The sequence below is a fragment of the Scyliorhinus canicula genome, chromosome 24 (genome assembly GCF_902713615.1).
Source record: "Scyliorhinus canicula chromosome 24, sScyCan1.1, whole genome shotgun sequence".
Taxonomy (NCBI): Eukaryota; Metazoa; Chordata; class Chondrichthyes; order Carcharhiniformes; family Scyliorhinidae; genus Scyliorhinus; species Scyliorhinus canicula.
In genome coordinates this window covers 759,030-780,075 of record NC_052169.1, presented here as the reverse complement: position 1 = coordinate 780,075, position 21,046 = coordinate 759,030, and the positions used below count along the sequence as shown (strand labels likewise).

The following is a 21,046-nucleotide window of genomic DNA, read 5'->3' as shown; positions in this document are numbered from 1 at the left end:
TCACACTGCCCATCACCGTGCTGTCAATAAGGAGACTGCAAAAGCAGCTGTTTATTTTACTGCTTATTTCTTATGCAGAAAAATTCATCCTCCTCCATCTACTCGGTGTACACGATGAAGAATGGGAAGCTCAGTGACCAGCACGATTTCTTCCCACGCAGGAACTCAATACAAAGACCAAGCCTTGATTTAATGCAACTCAATGAGAGCCATGATCGCAACATGGAGCGTTATTTCAGGGACTGGTTCTCTAAGCCCGTGGACCTGCACGGACTAATCATGCCACATCTCAGCAGCGTACACATCCAGCTGTGGAAGCAGTGTTACTTGCGCTGGATCCCCGAGGCGCAGATTACCAATGGAGGATCTATCAGCGCCTTTCACAAGATCTCGTTGCTTGCTGATGAGATTGAAACTCTCCAGCAGCGTCTTCGCCAGTACTGGAGCGACCCCTGCCTATCTGGCTCGCCCGAGCCCTGCGGTCATAGGATGTATTTCCGGGCCAAAGATTTCAGCGAGACTCCTGGCGAACTTGACTGTTTCTCCTCGTCGTTTCCCTTCTCTCCTGTTGGGAACCTCTGTCGAAGGAGCATTCTGGGAACGCCACTAAGTAAATTCCTGCTCACTGGTGCCAAAACATGGCCTTCTACAGAAACCCTGGCCAATGAAGATTGAAGATCCCTGGAATGGGGACAGTGAGGTGCTGGCATCCCAGTAAAGGAAAAAAGCTGAAGCTAATCAAAGTGAAAGCTGCTCTCTGACACTGACCAGTAACGAATATGCAAAATTATGTTAGAAATTTGCACAGATATTTTCAAGAGGAAGGAGACGAGGGAAAGCACTTGATTTTCACATCGCAGCTCCCAGAGGGTTTCTTACACGCTGCTTATGCTGAAGAAACCCGTGGTCTTTTCTTCAAGCATAATTGCAACCATAACCTGCCACTCATTGCTGCTTTCTGTTCAAAGTCCTTGTAATGGTGGTGCAGACTCTGGTGATTTACCTGTGGGACCAGTCCAGTGAGCTGGGCCTCTGCTTTCTGTATGACCCTGATATAGAATGACAATCTGACAGCAGTAACATTGCACTAATTGTAATCTCACTGGGTGCCTGAAATTAAAAGTGTTCCTCCGCACTAAGACCTTACACCTCAATGTCCAAGTGTGCCAAAAGAGTTTATAAAAATTTCCAGTAATTTAAAAAAAAAAAAGCTATTCCTGAATAAATTATTTTTTGTACATTTTAAAAAAGGCACAATTTCTGACCAGTCTTGAATGCAGCTGGTTACAAGGCAACATTTGAGAGTATGGGGCAGATATTATCCCAATGATGGGGAATTGATTTCCCGACCAGGGCAGATGGAGACTGTTCCTCGTGTTGAGGCACCGTCATATCAGAATTACTCAACTTGCATCTTTCCCCCAATTACATCCCTCAGCAGCTCTTTACATAGCAGGCGAGGCCTTTCAAACTAACATAACTAAACCGTGGCACAAGGAATATTGAACATTACTCTTTTAACAGCAAACCTTCACCATTTGGCCGACATCAATGGCTGATCTCTGCAATCACCCTGGGAACCTGGCTGTGCTCGCACTGACCAGCAGATTCTCTGTCAACTCATCCACTGTGAGAATATATCTCGATTCACTTTTTACTCTGTCTCTCCCCCCCCCCCGGCGAAGGTGCTGACTCTGACTGGGAGACAATTCCTGAAGGTGCTGACTCTCACTGGGGGACAGTTCCTGAAGGTGCTGACTCTCACTGGGAGACAATTCCTGAAGGTGCTGACTCTCACTGGGGGACAGTTCCTGAAGGTGCTGACTCATTGGGACACTGTTCCTGAAGGTACTGACTCTCACTGGGACACAGTTCCTGAAGGTGCTGACTCTGACTGGGAGACAGTTCCTGAAGGTGCTGACTCTCACTGGGCTACAGTTCCTGAAGGTGCTGACTCTCACTGGGACACAGTTCCTGAAGGTGCTGACTCTCACTGGGAGACAGTTCCTGAAGGTGCTGACTCTCACTGGGAGACAGTTCCTGAAGGTGCTGACTCTCACTGGGGGACAGTTCCTGAAGGTGCTGACTCTCACTGGGACACAGTTCCTGAAGGTGCTGACTCTCATTGGGACACAGTTCCTGAAGGTGCTGACTCTCACTGGGACACAGTTCCTGAAGGTGCTGACTCTCACTGGGGGACAGTTCCTGAAGGTGCTGACTCTCACTGGGACACAGTTCCTGAAGGTGCTGACTCTCACTGGGACACAGTTCCTGAAGGTGCTGACTCTCACTGGGACACAGTTCCTGAAGGTGCTGACTCTCACTGGGACACAGTTCCTGAAGGTGCTGACTCTCACTGGGAGACAGTTCCTGAAGGTGCTGACTCTCACTGGGGGACAGTTCCTGAAGGTGCTGACTCTCATTGGGACACTGTTCCTGAAGGTACTGACTCTCACTGGGAGACAGTTCCTGAAGGTGCTGACTCTCACTGGGAGACAGTTCCTGAAGGTGCTGACTCTCACTGGGACACAGTTCCTGAAGGTGCTGACTCTGACTGGGAGACAGTTCCTGAAGGCGCTGACTCTCACTGGGATACAGTTCCTGAAGGTGCTGACTCTCACTGGGGGACAGTTCCTGAAGGTGCTGACTCTCACTGGGACACAGTTCCTGAAGGTGCTGACTCTCACTGGGACACAGTTCCTGAAGGTGCTGACTCTCACTGGGGGACAGTTCCTGAAGGTGCTGACTGTCACTGGGACACAGTTCCTGAAGGTGCTGACTCTCACTGGGAGACAGTTCCTGAAGGTGCTGACTCTCACTGGGGGACAGTTCCTGAAGGTGCTGACTCTCACTGGGACACAGTTCCTGAAGGTGCTGACTCTCACTGGGACACAGTTCCTGAAGGTGCTGACTCTCACTGGGACACAGTTCCTGAAGGTGCTGACTCTCACTGGGACACATTTCCTGAAGGTGCTGACTCTCACTGGGAGACAGTTCCTGAAGGTGCTGACTCTCACTGGGACACAGTTCCTCAAGGTGCTGACTCTCACTGGGGGACAGTTCCTCAAGGTGCTGATTCTCACAGGGACACAGTTCCTGAAGGTGCTGACTCTCACTGGGGGACAGTTCCTGAAGGTGCTGACTCTCATTGGGACACAGTTCCTGAAGGTGCTGACTCTCACTGGGACACAGTTCCTGAAGGTGCTGACTCTCACTGGGAGACAGTTCCTGAAGGTGCTGACTCTCACTGGGGGACAGTTCCTGAAGGTACTGACTCTCACTGGGAGACAGATCCTGAAGGTGCTGACTCTCACTGGGACACAGTTCCTGAAGGTGCTGACTCTCACTGGGAGACAGTTCCTGAAGGTGCTGACTCTCACTGGGGGGCAGTTCCTGAAGGTACTGACTCTCACTGGGAGACAGATCCTGAAGGTGCTGACTCTCACTGGGACACAGTTCCTGAAGGTGCTGACTCTCACTGGGGGACAGTTCCTGAAGGTGCTGACTCTCACTGGGATACAGTTCCTGAAGGTGCTGACTCTCACTGGGGTACAGTTCCTGAAGGTGCTGACTCTCACTGGGACACAGTTCCTGAAGGTGCTGACTCTCACTGGGGGACAGTTCCTGAAGGTGCTGACTCTCACTGGGACACAGTTCCTGAAGGTGCTGACTCTCACTGGGACACAGTTCCTGAAGGTGCTGACTCTCACTGGGACACAGTTCCTGATGGTGCTGATTCTCACTGGGACACAGTTCCTGAAGGTGCTGACTCTCACTGGGACACAGTTCCTGAAGGTGCTGACTCTCACTGGGACACAGTTCCTCAAGGTGCTGACTCTCACTGGGACACAGTTCCTCAAGGTGCTGACTCTCACTGGGACACAGTTCCTGAAGGTGCTGACTCTCACTGGGGTACAGTTCCTGAAGGTGCTGACTCTCACTGGGGGACAGTTCCTGAAGGTGCTGACTCTCACTGGGACACAGTTCCTGAAGGTGCTGACTCTCACTGGGACACAGTTCCTGAAGGTGCTGACTCTCACTGGGACACAGTTCCTGAAGGTGCTGACTCTCACTGGGACACAGTTCCTGAAGGTGCTGACTCTCACTGGGACACAGTTCCTGAAGGTGCTGACTCTCACTGGGACACAATTCCTGAAGGTGCTGACTCTCACTGGGGGACAGTTCCTGAAGGTGCTGACTCTCACTGGGACACAATTCCTGAAGGTGCTGACTCTCACTGGGACACAGTTCCTGAAGTTGCTGACTCTCACAGGGGGACAGTTCCTGAAGGTGCTGACTCTCACTGGGGGACAGTTCCTGAAGGTGCTGACTCTCACTGGGGGACAGTTCCTGAAGGTGCTGACTCTCACTGGGGGACAGTTCCTGAAGGTGCTGACTCTCACTGGGGGACAGTTCCTGAAGGTGCTGACTCTCACTGGGGGACAGTTCCTGAAGGTGCTGACTCTCACTGGGGGACAGTTCCTGAAGGTGCTGACTCTCACTGGGGGACAGTTCCTGAAGGTGCTGACTCTCACTGGGGGACAGTTCCTGAAGGTGCTGACTCTCACTGGGGGACAGTTCCTGAAGGTGCTGACTCTCACTGGGGGACAGTTCCTGAAGGTGCTGACTCTCACTGGGGGACAGTTCCTGAAGGTGCTGACTCTCACTGGGGGTCAGTTCCTGAAGGTGCTGACTCTCACTGGGGGACAGTTCCTGAAGGTGCTGACTCTCACTGGGGGACAGTTCCTGAAGGTGCTGACTCTCACTGGGACACAGTTCCTGAAGGTGCTGACTCTCACTGGGACACAGTTCCTGAAGGTGCTGACTCTCACTGGGACACAGTTCCTGAAGGTGCTGACTCTCACTGGGACACAGGTCCTGAAGGTGCTGACTCTCACTGGGACACAGTTCCTGAAGGTGCTGACTCTCACTGGGACACAGTTCCTGAAGGTGCTGACTCTCACTGGGACACAGTTCCTGAAGGTGCTGACTCTCACTGGGACACAGTTCCTGAAGGTGCTGACTCTCACTGGGACACAGTTCCTGAAGGTGCTGACTCTCACTGGGGGACAGTTCACTGAGAATAGGTAGATCTTGGCTCCAAGTGTCCGTTTCTCATTGATAGTTGTAAAATTGATTGGTGGCAGCTTATTCAAGATGGAGAACTTCAGTCTCAATTCTGTTGTTAGCTGATTCTGATGTGCAGAAGGGACTCTGCCAGGTATTTTCTTATTCAAAAATGCTAAAGCCCATGACCGCTCCAGAGCCTAGCACTGCCTGACCGTGGAGTCTGAGATGGATCCTGTAGTCGCTGCCTGACTGGAGTCTGCGATGGATCCTATGGTCTGTGACTGCGTAACGTTCCCCATCATTCATCAAATCACTTAAAAATCTCATCTTTGCTGCTGCAACATCCATCTCACCACAAGTGCCTCACCTTTGTCGATCTGAACTGTGATCAGCTTAGACCCAATACTCTTGGTCATTACCTGCAGCAGATATATTTTTTGAGTGACATTGCAGCAGTGTGTGGGAAACTTCATTTGAGACTTGTCAACTAACACTGATTGTATATCGACTTGGAGAGTGGGTTCACATTCTGAATTTACTCAGCTGGGAAGTTGGTGGCTGGGCTGAATATTAAAACCTATGTTACCTGTTAAGTCGAAGCTGCAAGCTCAGCTGTTCCGTACTGAACTGGGACACCACTCGGGTGAACCAGATGCCTCGGCATTTCTTGCTGGAATTTGTGACTAATGGCTGCCTGCATTTGCTTCTGTGTCAGGGAGGATAACCTAACTGTATAAGTGCCATTTTAAACCTAAGGATGTATTATTTCTCCAAAATACTGAGCAGGAAAGCTGTGGAAACCAGAGGTGATGAGACTGAGGAAGAATCTGATGGCCTGTATTGATGAGCAAGCTGTCACTTCCATATGTCTCTGGAGTGGAATGAATCCTGGATTCCCATTACGTGTCCTCTCAGCAAGCTTAAGTCGCACAAATGTTGTAATTTCTCAGGCCCTGCCACCTAGAATAGCAAAGCTGTGTTTAAGAAGCTTCGTAAATCTAGAAATAGAGAATTCATAAATTCTAAAGTGAAATGAAATGTGTAGCATTTCCTCAGCAGCTCGGTCAGTCTGAATAGTCAAAGCAAGTTCATGTTCTGGGTGAGTTTCATCCACTGTCCCACTCGTTAATCTGTCTCTTCACCTGCGGATGTTGGTCGCCTGCTGTGGACAATTTGCACTTTTTCTAAGTAGGTTGGCGTCTGTTTTACCTTCTTCCAGCTTTTAAACTTTGAACAAGCCGAAACAGTGGAAAATATTGATCCAATCCATGACTCTGTGATCCTTCTTTATGACTGTTCTGAGCTCAGTGGTTGTGACTGGGGACCAAGGTGTGTAAAATGGGACCCTCCAAACATTCCACAACAATCCCATTCCCAGAAGAAGAGAGAAAGATTCTGGAGATCTGAAACAAGGCTAGTGCTGGAAAAGCTCATACAGATTCTGTACAATGTGGAGGAGACAAGTAGAGGAGAATTTGCCCCACATCTTCTTTTATACCTGGCTGAATAACAGGCACTGTTGCAAAATATTTCTTATGATCTTGAGGGCTGAGAGTCTGGTGACTCTGGATTCATTTTGTCTGATATCTTAATTATAAATGTAATTTTAAAAAAAAGTTTGCTCTATATTTGAGAAAATAGTTCTATTTTTAATAATCATATTAATAATCAATAGACTTTTCCAGTCTATTTGCAGCTTAGCCCAAAGACACTTTGTGTTCTGTGATCAGTCTCCTTCCTGGCTGTGGAGTGATCTATCTGCACACACTTCCCAATGTTGTCTTAAATTACATTAATTATGTGAAGTGATTGTATCCTTAATTTTTGCAATAGTCCCAGCCATAAAGTGCCCAACCAGAACATTCTGTCCTGGGATAGAATGTTCGGTCAGGCAAACAGAATCCTGCTCCGAATAATTAAACTGGGAATTTCTGAAAGGGACTGTTTAGTCAGCCTCTGCAGCAATTGCAGCATTCACCATGAAACTCCACTTTCAATTCCAGCAATGTTTCAAACTCCAGTATCCTGGGTCTTGTAAGCACAGGGAATTATTCACAAAGGTTTGGACTGTTAAAACTAAAGCATGAAAGCTAAAAATGAGAACCTACAACTGCAGATGCTTGGAGAGTAGAGTAACTGTTCAAACCCTTTTGCATTTTAGTATTAAATGTCTCCAATACAGGATGTTTCTGCTTTATTTTTTGCACATACCATCTATTCTTAAGAATGTCATTGCTTTTCTTTTCTTGGTTATTCCTGTGTTCTGCTATTTATTCAATGTCTTTTTATTTAATTCTGTGTTAAGCAGGTGTTTCTGTCAGCTGGTGTTGGGAGGGAAAGGGCTGGGTTTCAACTGTTGTGCACTGTGTGCATTACAATGTATTTCAATACTTGTATCTTCATCCTGTGTGCCTCAAATGAAGCAATAAATACTTTGGTGTAAATGTTCCTTAACTTGCCTGTCTAAAGCCTCATTCTATAATGAACAGATGTGACAGTTCACCTACACATTCCCAACAAAATCACCTCTTTTAGCCAGAGATCCATGTTTCATTAACCGGCTGGGCGTAATCCCAGAGTAACAAAAAATAATTTGTCTGCTGATTGAGAACTTTCAGTAACACGTGAGGAGAGTTTTTATTGGCCTGAGATCTGGGCTTGTTTTGATGACGTGAGGGAGGGGAGGGGGGGTTCCCAGTGTAATTATTCCTTTATTGGCCTTGGATTCTTTTCTGTTTGCCTGTTTCAGATTAGAGGGAGGGGGGAGCACAATAGGAAACGGTTAATTAGGGAAGGCAGCAAACACTGATTTTGTGGGGATCTTAGAGGCAAAGTGAAGGCAGTGGACAGAATGCCTCCAAGCAACACCGGCCCTTGTGTGGCAGGGGCTGTAGATTGGACCCATCAGACTGGAGTGGAAGCAATTCATCCCTGCTCTGAGGAATTGCCCAAGAAGGAAGAGGCTGCTGACTTTATACAGTATTTCTACATTGTGATTTATTTTGCGAGCTATTTTAGCAAGGAATGCATAGATCAGCACATGTATGGTAGAGTATTTAAATTTGTACATTTACTGATTCAGGGCAACAAATGTTGAATGAGGACTTGCCTCACTCACTGCTGCTGTTTGTTTGGGCTGGGGACAAGGGAGGAGCCAAGATTCACAGCCCCAAAACAGACCCAGCCCTCAAATTAACTTCCCAGAGTGTCAAGTGGGATCAGTTTGCTCTTTTGAAAAGGAAGAATCTATGCTTGGCAGAGAAATGTGAGCTTGTGATGGTGTACTAAAACACTTGGAATTTCTTGTTCTGGACTTCTGTCCAAGATCTGAAACACTGAGTATTATTGCAATGTGATCATGATAAAAGGAACCCAACTGGTGAGTTCTGTAACAATTTAGTATTTGGAACTACTTTACTGCTCTGCCTCATCAGTGGTTAAGTTTACTCTAAAATGTGGAAGTTTAGACTTTAGAGCATATTCTAACTATCCTCAGCAGGCTGGCCCAATCAGGCTGGCCCAATCAGGCTGGCCCAATCAGGCTGGCCCAATCAGGCTGGCCCAATCAGGCTGGCCCAATCAGGCTGGCCCAATCAGGCTGGCCCAATCAGGCTGGCCCAATCAGGCTGGCCCAATCAGGCTGGCCCAATCAGGCTGGCAGATAGGAAATATTTAATACATTTTCTCTGAGAACATCTCCAGAGCTCATTATACAAGTTACAGTTGTGTGTAAAAGCCAAACACCCCAATGCTGGAAATACTCAGCATCTGTAAAGAGAGAAACACATTGAGTCAGATATTACTCTTAGAAATGCTTTAATTTCACATTTCTAGCATCTGCAATATTTTGCTTTGATTCTCTCGGGGAGTTTGGCAGCAGGAGTGAGTGAGCATCGTACACAGCATTGGCAGAGTTACTGATCCTGGCTGTCTTCTAGCACCTCATCCAACTTGCTATCTCCAGCCTGGAGCCTCATCATCCGGGCTGCACCCATCCCATGCTGCAGGGTGAATAGGAGTGTGATTCTCATTATAGCTCCTGAGCTCTGGGGGATGGGGACAGGATGTAGGAGCAGTCGGGGATTGAACTGTCCTCTCACTGGCATTAGCTGAGTTTGTAACTCCGTGCTCCAACTGCACTGACGTGGCAAACTTCAACGTCAGCCCCAAGTCTCCGCAGCTGGTCCAGCCACACCATCTGCTTGTGGGAGAGTTGGTCACTCGGTCCTTTCACTTCTGCCAGCTGGAAACCAAAGAGAAAAATGACAGGTGAGGGGCATTTAACATGACTTCAGATGTGAAAGGAACATTGGACATTCAGACAGTGCCGGTGTAAAGATATATGACACAAACACACCGTCTTGGAGACCAGTTCCTTGGGCACAGCTACTCCACTGTGTGCTCCCACTGGATAAATATGTTCAAGAGGAATAAAGGCCCCAAAATACTGAGTAAGGAGCAGGAACCAGATTTCTCCTAACATGAACGGCAGAGGAACATAGAACATAGAACAGTACAGCACAGAACAGGCCCTTCGGCCCTCGATGTTGTGCCGAGCAATGATCACCCTACTTAAACCCACGTAACCCGTATACCCATAACCCAACAATCCCCCCATTAACCTTACACTACGGGCAATTTAGTATGGCCAATCCACCTAACCCGCACATCTTTGGACTGTGGGAGGAAACCGGAGCACCCGGAGGAAACCCACGCACACACAGGGAGGATGTGCAGACTCCACACAGACAGTGACCCAGCCGGGAATCGAACCTGGGACCCTGGAGCTGTGAAGCATTGATGCTAACCACCATGCTACCGTGAGGAGAATTGGCTTCCACTCTCTTGACCCTTGTTCCGGGGATTTTCTTACTCAAATGCAAATTAACACGAGAAAAACAAACCGGCAATTGTGAATCGATTCACAAAGGTTCAGTCTCAGGAAACACCAATGGCCAGATTGGTGTTTCTCACTCACTCACCTTGTACTGGAGACTGTGGCTGTTCCAGACAACGAGATCAGGGAGCCCCCCCCGGCTGTGCCTCAAGTCTTTGGCCAGAATGCTGCAGATGCCACTCAGGAACAGGCTCCCCAGACAGCTCACCAGACTCTGAAAACATTCCACAAATATGTCAATTCAGCACCAAAAAGGGAACAACTTCACAAATTAGGCAGTCCACAGTCTAATCACAGAATAGAACCATCGAAAGTTTACGGAACAGGATGAGGGCATTTGGTGCATTGTCCCTGTGCCGGCCCAGAAATCCTGTCTCCCCGCAGCTTACAGCACGAGGCTATCCAGACACCGTTTAAGTCAGTGACTGTTCTTTAGCTGAGATTGCAACACGGTATAGTGGGTGGGAAAATGTTACTCCACTGTCACTGCAAACACTGGGGTGGAGTTTGTTGGGCCTCAGTAAGTCACTGGTGCCGAAGCTGTGTACCTGGGCTTGTTGAAGAGAGCTGAATATCCTCCAGTTGATTAATGTGGTAGTTGTGTCTCTGTGATTGTCCCAGACCTCAGTGATAAGTCTGTGCAGGGTTTCTATGGGTGCATCCTGCAGGAACTCCACCCTCGATTCAATGGGCGTCTTCCGGTGCTGATAGAAGCAGTCAGTGTAGAGATCGAGAGGACCAGCCTAAACAGAAATAATCATTACTGTCATATTCGTAAGAAGCAATTGTCAGATGATAAAAGACCAGCTCTTTCCAGTTTGTCTTTTACCACCCTGCTGGAAATTGAATTTCTGAAGGAAATCAATCTAATCGAGGGGAAATTTGATGGAAATGCACAAGATTATGACCGGTTTAAGATTTTAGGCAAAAGATACAAGGGAAGGTGAAGAACTATTTTACACAGCGAGTGGAATGATCTGGAGCACTCTGCCTATGAGGATGGTGGAAGTGGAGTCAGAGCTTTGCAGCATAGAGCGAGGCCCTTCAGCCCATCGTCTCCCGTACCAGCCTCCCCGGACAGGTGCCGGAATGTGGCGACTAGGGGCGTTTCACAGTAACTTCATTGAAGCCGACTCGTGACAATAAGCCATTTTCATTTCATTTCTGTGCCAGTCATCAAGCAACTATCCCATTTTCCAACACTTGTCGGCTCTTTCAAGTGCTCAAAGTAATAAAGGATTTCAAAAAGAAATTGAATGCAGTTAATACTCGAGGAAACTAAACTCGCAAAAGTACAGAGAGCAGGAGAAAGGATTGATTGAATTGCTGTCCAGAGAGTGGTATGGTGTGCGCTCCTGACTGTGAATTGACACTAATCACTCCCACCAACCTCGGCAGCATCTCTGCAAAATTACGTTTTAGCCAAATACCTGATAGGGATTTCGAAAAACATCTGGGATTCCAGACAGAAAGATGATATCCCAGAAGAGAAGTCCGAATAGTGTCAGGAATGTGGCTCCCTCACCGTGAATTCCTGTAACAGACAGGATGATAAATCAGCTATCAGTCCTTCCTCAGCAGTAAAACGTGAGTGGATTCCACGCAGTGATTACCCTGATCGAAGCCTTGCTGCTTATAGTGCGCCAGAGAAATCTCCTCCACGGAACAGATCACCGTAGAGCAAGGCTCCCCTTGGCCCAGATTTGGCCCTTCACTGGGGTCTGACATCAGGAACAAGGCGTTGCCCATCCCTGGGCACGTTCTGCCCTTTATCGTCACCTAGAAAGAAAATTACAACGTGAAATTCTGCAGCTTCAGCAGGGACCCAGGGTACTACCCCCACTGAAGAGTTAGGAGTCCTCTGGACCAGGAGAGCCCCGGCTAGTCTGGAATTCCAGATCTGATCCTGCGCTTGGGAAAGGGAATGCAATTAGCCCCAATCTCACTGAACTAGAGAAAGGAAACATTCAGCCATAGTTCCAGCTGTAGGACTTTGTGTGACAAAGGTTCCAATGAACAGATTGTCAGGTGAGGTGCTCAAGTGACCATCATTCCTGGTCAGGTGTCAGCATCAAGAGTGGAGCTGGGTAAACTGGACCAATCCTCTTCCAGAAGGAGAGGAGGGAGATCTGCTGCTCTGCCCATGCACTGAAATAGCAGCCAATCTGGTGGCTGACAGTTCAGGACAGTTAGTCCCTGTTTTGCACACAGACCCAGTCAGGCTAATGCTGTCAAATTCATGAGAATCACCCAGTCAATAAAATGATATAAACAAAAAATAATGATCTAAATTGGACTCCGACAATTAAATAATGCAATGTTTAGCACTGGGTTAAACTATTGATTGGGGGGGTGGTCCCCTCGCCCCTCCCCTCAGACACACTCACATGCGGCACGTCTTCCACTCTCATCACTGGCACATCCTGAAGAAGGTGATGCCATTTCCTGCAGCTGGGAGAATCGCGTATCCGCAGAGCCCTCTGGTATAGAGCCAGTCGATATCCCGTGTGAACCCACACATCGTCCAAACCTTTCCACAAACAGTGAATGGCCTGAAATCCAAGATCACATGAACAGGAGTCCATTCTGACAGAACCATCCGAGGGGACAGTCAGTGAGTGAGCTGAGCGTGAATCAGCTTCCACTGTCTGTTAACATTCCTCAACCAGATTACCAAACCTAATTCGTGACCAAACCTGGCTTGTTATGCAGCAAAGCTCACCAGAATTCAGAGCTTTGGGTTCAATCCGCTCCATTGTTTGTGTCAAACACAGGTGGACATGCTAGGATTGATCGATTGGAACCGGGATCTGCCCCAATCACACCAATGCATTGAGGTACACAAGGACCTGATGGGAAAGATTTTAAGCAGCAGACACCCTCAGTTACCTGATCCGTCCGTTTCAAATGTTGATGGAGATTCAGAGTCAGTCGATTCCACCAGTGGCCACGGCTCTCTAGACAATAGGTGCTTTGTTCCAAAAGACTTTGCAATTCCTCCACTGCCTCCTAAGAGTGAGATTCAAGGACAGAGTTTAACATTCTGACACCAACAGCTTCAATTATATTCATAATAAGCTTAACTAAACAAAATGAACGATCAGAACTGTTCCCACAGGCCCATACTGGATCACCAGATTACTATACACTGCACTGGATCACCAATTCCTCCATTTGATTGTCAGATTACTGTACTGGATAATGCTATTCCCCCATTAGGTCACTACTGGAACCTCAAGCCCTGCAAGTCATTAAATCATCATGTCCGATACTGGATCACAAGATCACTTCACCCTGGGCTGGATCCCTGGACAGCCACAATATATTACCATAACGTACAAGATCAGAGACCGGTATGTATCACTTTACCGTGCACTGCATCCTCAACACTGAATTACTAGATCACTATGCTCAGTACACAATCACTATTCTCAGCACTAAATCACTTGATCACTAAGCTCAGCACTGGATCACTCGATCACTTTTCTCGGCACTGGATCACTAGGCTTATGTAACTAGCATTTTTACCTCATACATGTGCAGTCGCTGTAAAATTTCAACCCCGCGGTATCGGATCCGTGTGTAGACCCAGCCTGCGGTGAAACATCGCAGATACACCGGGAGATCCTGGTGGAACCTGAAATTAACCAACATTCATCAATCGCTGCAAGCTGAAAGGAAACATTTGGCAGATATTTAATGTTGATGGTGTGACTAAGTAATATCAGGACTTTATCCTCATGGTCCTGGCCTCAAACCTGTTGGCTCGTGATTGCAGACCGCGGCCAGTTTCAACCAGTCACTGCAGGATCGAGATCAACAGCATGAACAAGCAGAGGAGCGAGAGTGACCACATTACACTTGAAGCAGTAAACACTAGACCTTTACTCTGTATCTAACCCCGTGCTGTACCTGTCCTGGGAATGTTTGATGGAGACAGTGTAGAGGGAGCTTTACTCTGTATCTAACCCCGTGCTGTACCTGTCCTGGGAGTGTTTGATGGGGACAGTGTAGAGGGAGCTTTACTCTGTATCTAACCCCGTGCTGTACCTGTCCTGGGAGTGTTTGATGGGGACAATGTAGAGGGAGCTTTACTCTGTATCTAACCCCGTGCTGTACCTGTCCTGGGAGTGTTTGATGGGGACAGTGTAGAGGGAGCTTTACTCTGTATCTAACCCTGTGCTGTACCTGTCCTGGGAATGTTTGATGGGGATGGTGTAGAGGGAGCTTTACTCTGTATCTAACCCTGTGCTGTACCTGTCCTGGGAGTGTTTGATGGGGACAGTGTAGAGGGAGCTTTACTCTGTATCTAACCCCGTGCTGTACCTGTCCTGGGAGTGTTTGATGGGGGCAGTGTAGAGGGAGCTTTACTCTGTATCTAACCCCCTGCTGTACCTGTCCTGGGAGTGTTTGATGGGGACAGTGTCGAGGGAGCTTTACTCTGTATCAAACCACGTGCTGTCCCTGTCCTGGGAATGTTTGATGGGGACAGTGTAGAGGGACCTTTACTCTGTATCTAACCCCGTGCTGTACCTGTCCTGGGAGTGTTTGATGGGGACAGTGTAGAGGGAGCTTTACTCTGTATCTAACCCCGTGCTGTACCTGTCCTGGGAGTGTTTGATGGGGACAGTGCAGAGGGAGCTTTACTCTGTATCTAACCCCGTGCTGTACCTGTCCTGGGAGTGTTTGATGGGGACAGTGTAGAGGGAGCTTTACTCTGTATCTAACCCTGTGCTGTACCTGTCCTGGGAGTGTTTGATGGGGACAGTGTAGAGGGAGCTTTACTCTGTATCTAACCCCCTGCTGTACCTGTCCTGGGAGTGTTTGATGGGGACAGTATAGAGGACGCTTTACTCTGTATCTAACCCTGTGTTGTACCTGTCCTGGGAGTGTTTGATGGGGACAGTGTAGAGGGAGCTTTACTCTCTATCTAACCACGTGCTGTCCCTGTCCTGGGAATGTTTGATGGGGACAGTGTCGAGGGAGCTTTACTCTGTATCTAACCACGTGCTGTCCCTGTCCTGGGAGTGTTTGATGGGGACAGTGTAGAGGGAGCTTTACTCTGTATCTAACCCCATGCTGTACCTATCCTGGGAATGTTTGATGGGGACAGTGTCGAGGGAGCTTTACTCTGTATCAAACCACATGCTGTCCCTGTCCTGGGAATGTTTGATGGGGACAGTGTAGAGGGACCTTTACTCTGTATCTAACCCCGTGCTGTACCTGTCCTGGGAGTGTTTGATGGGGACAGTGTAGAGGGAGCTTTACTCTGTATCTAACCCCGTGCTGTACCTGTCCTGGGTGTGTTTGATGGGAACAGTGTAGAGGGAGCTTTACTCTGTATCTAACCCCGTGCTGTACCTGTCCTGGGAGTGTCTGATGGGGACAGTGCAGAGGGAGCTTTACTCTGTATCTAACCCCGTGCTGTACCTGTCCTGGGAGTGTTTGATGGGGACAGTGTAGAGGGAGCTTTACTCTGTATCTAACCCTGTGCTGTACCTGTCCTGGGAGTGTTTAATGGGGACAGTGTAGAGGGAGCTTTACTCTGTATCTAACCCTGTGCTGTACCTGTCCTGGGAGTGTTTAATGGGGACAGTGTAGAGGGAGCTTACTCTGTATCTAACCCCGTGCTGTACCTGTCCTGGGAGTGTTTGATGGGGACAGTGTAGAGGGAGCTTTACTCTGTATCTAACCCCGTGCTGTACCTGTCCTGGGAGTGTTTGATGGGGACAGTGTAGAGAGAGCTTTACTCTGTATCTAACCCCGTGCTGTACCTGCCCTGGGAGTGTTTGATGGGCACAGTGTAGAGGGAGCTTTACTCTGTATCTAACTCCCTGCTGTACCTGCCCTGGGAGTGTTTGATGGGGACAGTGTAGAGGGAGCTTTACTCTGTATCTAACCCGTGCTGTATCTGTCCTGGGATGTTTGATGGGACAGTGTAGAGGGAGCTTTACTCTGTCTAACCCTGTGCTGTACCTGTCCTGGGAGTGTTTGATGGGGACAGTGTAGAGGGAGCTTTACTCTGTATCTAACTCCCTGCTGTACCTGCCCTGGGAGTGTTTGATGGGGACAGTGTAGAGGGAGCTTTACTCTGTATCTAACCCCGTGCTGTACCTGTCCTGGGAGTGTTTAATGGGGACAGTGTAGAGGGAGCTTTACTCTGTAACTGTAGCCATGCAAATGGCCACCTCTTTCAGAGAATTTACAATGAAGGAGGCCATTCGGTCCATGGAGTCTGCACCAGCCCTTGGAAAGAGCACCTTACTTAAGCCCATACCTCCACCCTATGCCTGTAACCCCACCTAACCTTTTTGGACACGAAGGGCAATTCAGCGTGGCAATTCTCCTAACCTGCACGTCTTTGGACTGTGGGAGGAAGCCCAGCAAAAAAGGGGAGAGCGTGCAGATTCCGCACAGACAGTGACCCAAGCCGGGAATCGAATCCAGATCCCTAGCTCTGTGAGGCAGCAGTGCTAACCTTTCACTGTTTAAGTCTCTGTGAAACACCCCAGGGACGTGTATTACATAAAGGCTCCCAAGTAACTGCACGGTGTTATTCTTCCGATCCCTTTTTCCATGGGGGGGGGGGGGGGGGGGGGGGGGGGGTGCTCCCCAGTTCACTGAAATGCCTGTTCTCCCACACAAGTTTAACAATATGCCGAATTGTAAAGCTGTCTATGACCCATCATTAGATTATTATTTGCTGATGGGGCAGCAGTGCCAATGTTGAAGGCTGTTACCAGCTGATGGGGGCAGCAGTGCCAATGTTGAAGGCTGTTACAGATGATGTGACAAGGAGAACCACAGTCCCCACGTGTGCCCTGCACCTCCTCCAATTACCCAACGTCACTGCTCTTCTCCAGCTGGATCCACGTCTCCCTGGCAGTTTTACAAAGGTGGAGAGCTTCACTCCAGGTCCCGTTGGCCACGGCGCATCCCACCTCAGCAAGAGAATGCACGGCCTCAGTGTACCTGACAAGGAAGTAACAGAGTTATTCCATCTAAATGGCAGCAATTCCTCTTCAGACGTGAAAGTTGCACAATCAGCAGAATTGTTGTGAAATTTTATTAAGAAGCTTCACTCATCCAACAATCTTGGCCACACATTGATCATCCCATTAAATCGCACCGGTAAGACAATTATCCTGTTAACTGTACAGATGCTATTCTGTATTTACCAGAACGAGGCATCACCTGAGCAGATCATCTCTGTGCTGGAATATTTTCTTCTCCCTCTGGACAGTATAACTGGGGAATGTGACGTGACCCATGTTGACCTTGAGTAATGTGGACAGCGGACTCCGGCCAGGGCTGGAAACCTCCTCTTCATCCGTCCAATCCGTCAGGTTGAAAAGTAGCAACAGCCGTGAGAACACAGCGCGGCCCAATGCAGCCACTCGGACACAATGTCCGATCACTGCCTTCGCCCTGACAACAGACAACAACATCAAACAATAGCCATTGCAAATAACCAAAAGATGCTGGGTTTACAGCTCAGATACAGGACAATCCATCCAGCTGGTCAATGCAGATATTATCCGCCCACCTCTCTCCCAACCGGACCAGCTCCTTCTAACTCCTTTCTCTCTTACCGAGCCTCCCTTTCAATGTATCAATGCCATTTGCCTCAAAGGCCCGTTTGACTGAAGCTCCACATTAGTTGCCATGGAAACACCCCCCGCCCACCAGAACCTGGGAATGGGACATTGCACCTTCTCCCCTTACTGGTTAGAAGCTGCGCACCCTCCTAGTTCACTGCACAGTTCGGCTTCCTCCCACAAGCAGAACTCCTTCGCTCTGTGACCCCTCCCCCCGCCACCCTGACCCCTCCCCACCGCCCGGCCCCCCTCCCCGCCGCCCTGACCCCTCCCCGCCACCCTGACCCCTCCCCACCGCCCGGCCCCCCTCCCCGCCGCCCTGACCCCTCCCCGCCACCCTGACCCTCCCCACCACCCGGACCCCACTCCCCTCCCCGCCACCCTGACCCCTCCCCGCCACCCGGACCCCCTCCCCACCACCCGGACCCCACTCCCCTCCCCGCCACCCTGACCCCCTCCCCGCCACCCGGACCCCCCTCCCCTCCCCGCCGCCCGGCCCCCCTCCCCGCCACCCTGACCCCCTCCCCACCACCCTGACCCCCTCCCCCCGGACCCCCCCCCCTCCCCACCGCCCTGACCCCCTCCCCACCGCCCTGACCCCCTCCCCCACCGCCCTGACCCCTCCCCACCGCCCGACCCCTCCCCACCGCCCTGACCCCTCCCCACCGCCCTGACCCCTCCCCACCGCCCTGACCCCCCTCCCCTCCCCACCGCCCTGACCCCCCCTCCCCTCCCCACCGCCCCGACCCCCTCCCCGCCGCCCCGACCCCCTCCCCGCCGCCCCGACCCCCCCCCCCCGCCGCCCCGACCCCCCCTCCCCGCCGCCCCGACCCCCTCCCCCCGCCGCCCCGACCCCCTCCCCGCCGCCCCGACCCCCTCCCCACCCCACCGCCCTGACCCCCTCCCCGCCGCCCCGACCCCCTCCCCACCGCCCTGACCCCCCTCCCCGCCGCCCCGACCCCCTCCCGCCGCCCCAACCCCCTCCCCGCCGCCGCCCCGACCCCCTCCCCACCGCCCTGACCCCCCTCCCCTCCGCCCTGACCCCCTCCCCGCCGCCGCCCCGACCCCCTCCCCACCGCCCTGACCCCCCTCCCCTCCGCCCTGACCCCCTCCCCTCCGCCCTGACCCCCCTCCCCGCCGCCCCGACCCCCTCCCCCCGCCGCCCCGACCCCCTCCCCCCGCCGCCCCGCCCCCCTCCCCGCCGCCCCGACCCCTCCCCACCACCCGGACCCCCCTCCCCTCCCCACCGCCCGGCCCCCCTCCCCGCCGCCCTGACCCCCTCCCCGCCGCCCTGACCCCCCTCCCCTCCCCACCGCCCGACCCCCTCCCCACCGCCCTGACCCCTCCCCACCGCCCTGACCCCTCCCCACCACCCTGACCCCTCCCCACCACCCTGACCCCTCCCCACCGCCCGACCCCTCCCCCCGCCGCCCCGACCCCCTCCCCCCGCCGCCCCGACCCCCTCCCCCCGCCGCCCTGGCCCCTCCCCGCCGCCCCGACCCCCTCCCCGCTGCCCCGACCCCCTCCCCACCGCCCGACCCCCTCCCCGCCGCCCCGACCCCCTCCCCGCCGCCCCGACCCCCTCCCCCCGCCGCCCCGACCCCCTCCCCGCCGCCCTGACCCCTCCCCACCACCCGGACCCCCCTCCCCTCCCCACCGCCCGGACCCCCCTCCCCTCCCCACCGCCCCCCCCCCCTCCCCGCCGCCCCGACCCCCTCCCCCCGCCGCCCCGACCCCCTCCCCCCGCCGCCCCGACTCCCTCCCCGCCGCCCCGACCCCCTCCCCGCCGCCCGACCCCCTCCCCCCGCCGCCCTGACCCCCTCCCCCCGCCGCCCTGACCCCCTCCCCGCCGCCCTGACCCCCTCCCCGCCACCCTGACCCCTCCCCGCCGCCCCGACCCCCCTCCCCTCCGCCCTGACCCCCTCCCCGCCGCCCCGACCCCCTCCCCCGCCGCCCCGACCCCCTCCCCCCGCCGCCCCGACCCCCTCCCCGCCGCCCGACCCCTCCCCACCACCCCGACCCCTCCCCGCCGCCCTGACCCCCTCCCCCGCCACCCTGACCCCTCCCCGCCGCCCTGACCCCCTCCCCCGCCGCCCCTACCCCCTCCCCCCCGCCGCCCCGACCCCCCTCCCCGCCGCCCCTCCCCCCTCCCCCCGCCGCCCCTCCCCCCTCCCCCCGCCGCCCCTCCCCCCTCCCCCCGCCGCCCCGACCCCCTCCCCCCCCCGCCGCCCGCCCCCATCCCCCGCCGCCCCGACCCCTCCCCCCGCCCGCCCCGACCCCCCCCTCCCCGCCGCCCCGACTCCCCCTCCCCCCCGCCCCGACCCCCTCCCCCCCCCCCGACCAACCTCCCCAGCCACCGACCCCCTCCCCCCGCCGCGCCCCGACCCCCTCCCCCCCGCCGCCCCGACCCCCCCTCACCCGCCGCCCCGACCCCTCCCCCGCCGCCCACCGACCCCCTCCCCCCGCCGCCCCGACCCCCTCCCGCCGCCCTGACCCCCTCTCGCCCGCCGCCCCACCCCCTCCCCACCCACCGGACCCCCCTACCACCTCCCCGCCCCCCTGAACCCCTCCCCACCGCCCTGAACCCCCTCCCTCCTCCCACCCCCGGCCCGTGCCCCCTCCCCGCCACCCGGACCCCCTCCCCCACCACCCGACCCCACTCCCCCCCCCGCCACCCTGCCCCCCTCCCCCGCCGCCCGGACCCCTCCCCGCCGCCCTGACCCCCCTCCCCTCCCCACCGCCCGGCCCCCCTCCCCGCCACCCGGACCCCCTCCCCACCACCCGGACCCCACTCCCCTCCCCGCCACCCTGACCCCCTCCCCGCCGCCCTGACCCCCTCCCCGCCGCCCTGACCCCTCCCCGCCGCCCTGACCCCCTCCCGCCGCCCTGACCCCCTCCCCGCCGCCCGGACCCCCTCCCCGCCACCCTGACCCCCTCACCCGCCACCCTGACCCCCTCCCCGCCGCCCCGACCCCCCTCCCCCCCGCCCCCGACCCCCCTCCCCGCCACCCTGACCCCCTCCCCCCGCAGCCCTGACCCCCTCCCCGCCGCCCTGACCCCCTCCCCGCCGCCCGGACCCCCTCCCCGCCGCCCTGACCCCCTCCCCGCCACCCTGACCCCCTCCCCGCCGCCCCGACCCCCCTCCCCGCCACCCTGACCCCCTCCCCCCGCAGGCCCTGACCCCATCCCCGCCACCCGGGACCCCACTCCCCTCCCGCCACCCTGACCCCCTCCCCGCCACCCGGACCCCCTCCCCACCACCCGGACCCCACCCCCCTCCCCGCCACCCTGACCCCTCCCCGCCACCCTGACCCCCTCCCCCCGCAGCCCTGACCCCTCCCCGCCACCCGGACCCCCTCCCCGCCGCCCTGAATCACTCCCCCCGCCACCCTGACCCCTCCCCACCGCCCGGCCCCCCTCCCCGCCGCCCTGAATCACTCCCCCCGCAGCCCTGACCCCTCCCCGCCACCCGGACCCCTCC

At 54.2% G+C, this 21,046-nt stretch overlaps 2 protein-coding genes across 3 annotated transcripts in view; one reads left to right on the top strand and one right to left on the bottom strand.

Annotated features, from left to right (window-relative positions):
- Positions 1-1,666, top strand: part of mtmr10 (myotubularin related protein 10) — a 38,135-nt gene extending 36,469 nt beyond the window's left edge. Inside the window, exon 15 of one of the 2 annotated variants that reach the window (XM_038784315.1) lies at positions 79-1,666. In XM_038784315.1, coding sequence (XP_038640243.1) covers positions 79-675 — 597 coding nt within the window. In that variant the 3' untranslated portion in view covers positions 676-1,666. The remainder of the gene's footprint in view (positions 1-78) is intronic. The other variant, XM_038784317.1, reaches the window with a different exon arrangement.
- A 7,203-nt stretch (positions 1,667-8,869) lies between these two features.
- Positions 8,870-21,046, bottom strand: part of fan1 (FANCD2 and FANCI associated nuclease 1) — a 24,609-nt gene continuing 12,432 nt past the window's right edge. The window contains exons 5-14 of the mRNA XM_038784049.1: positions 17,162-17,395; positions 16,808-16,939; positions 13,496-13,604; positions 12,857-12,976; positions 12,355-12,519; positions 11,581-11,746; positions 11,398-11,501; positions 10,516-10,710; positions 10,053-10,181; positions 8,870-9,313 (exon numbers count right to left, since the gene is read on the bottom strand). Of these exons, the coding sequence (XP_038639977.1) occupies positions 9,176-9,313; positions 10,053-10,181; positions 10,516-10,710; positions 11,398-11,501; positions 11,581-11,746; positions 12,355-12,519; positions 12,857-12,976; positions 13,496-13,604; positions 16,808-16,939; positions 17,162-17,395 (1,492 nt within the window). The 3' untranslated portion in view covers positions 8,870-9,175. The remainder of the gene's footprint in view (positions 9,314-10,052; positions 10,182-10,515; positions 10,711-11,397; positions 11,502-11,580; positions 11,747-12,354; positions 12,520-12,856; positions 12,977-13,495; positions 13,605-16,807; positions 16,940-17,161; positions 17,396-21,046) is intronic.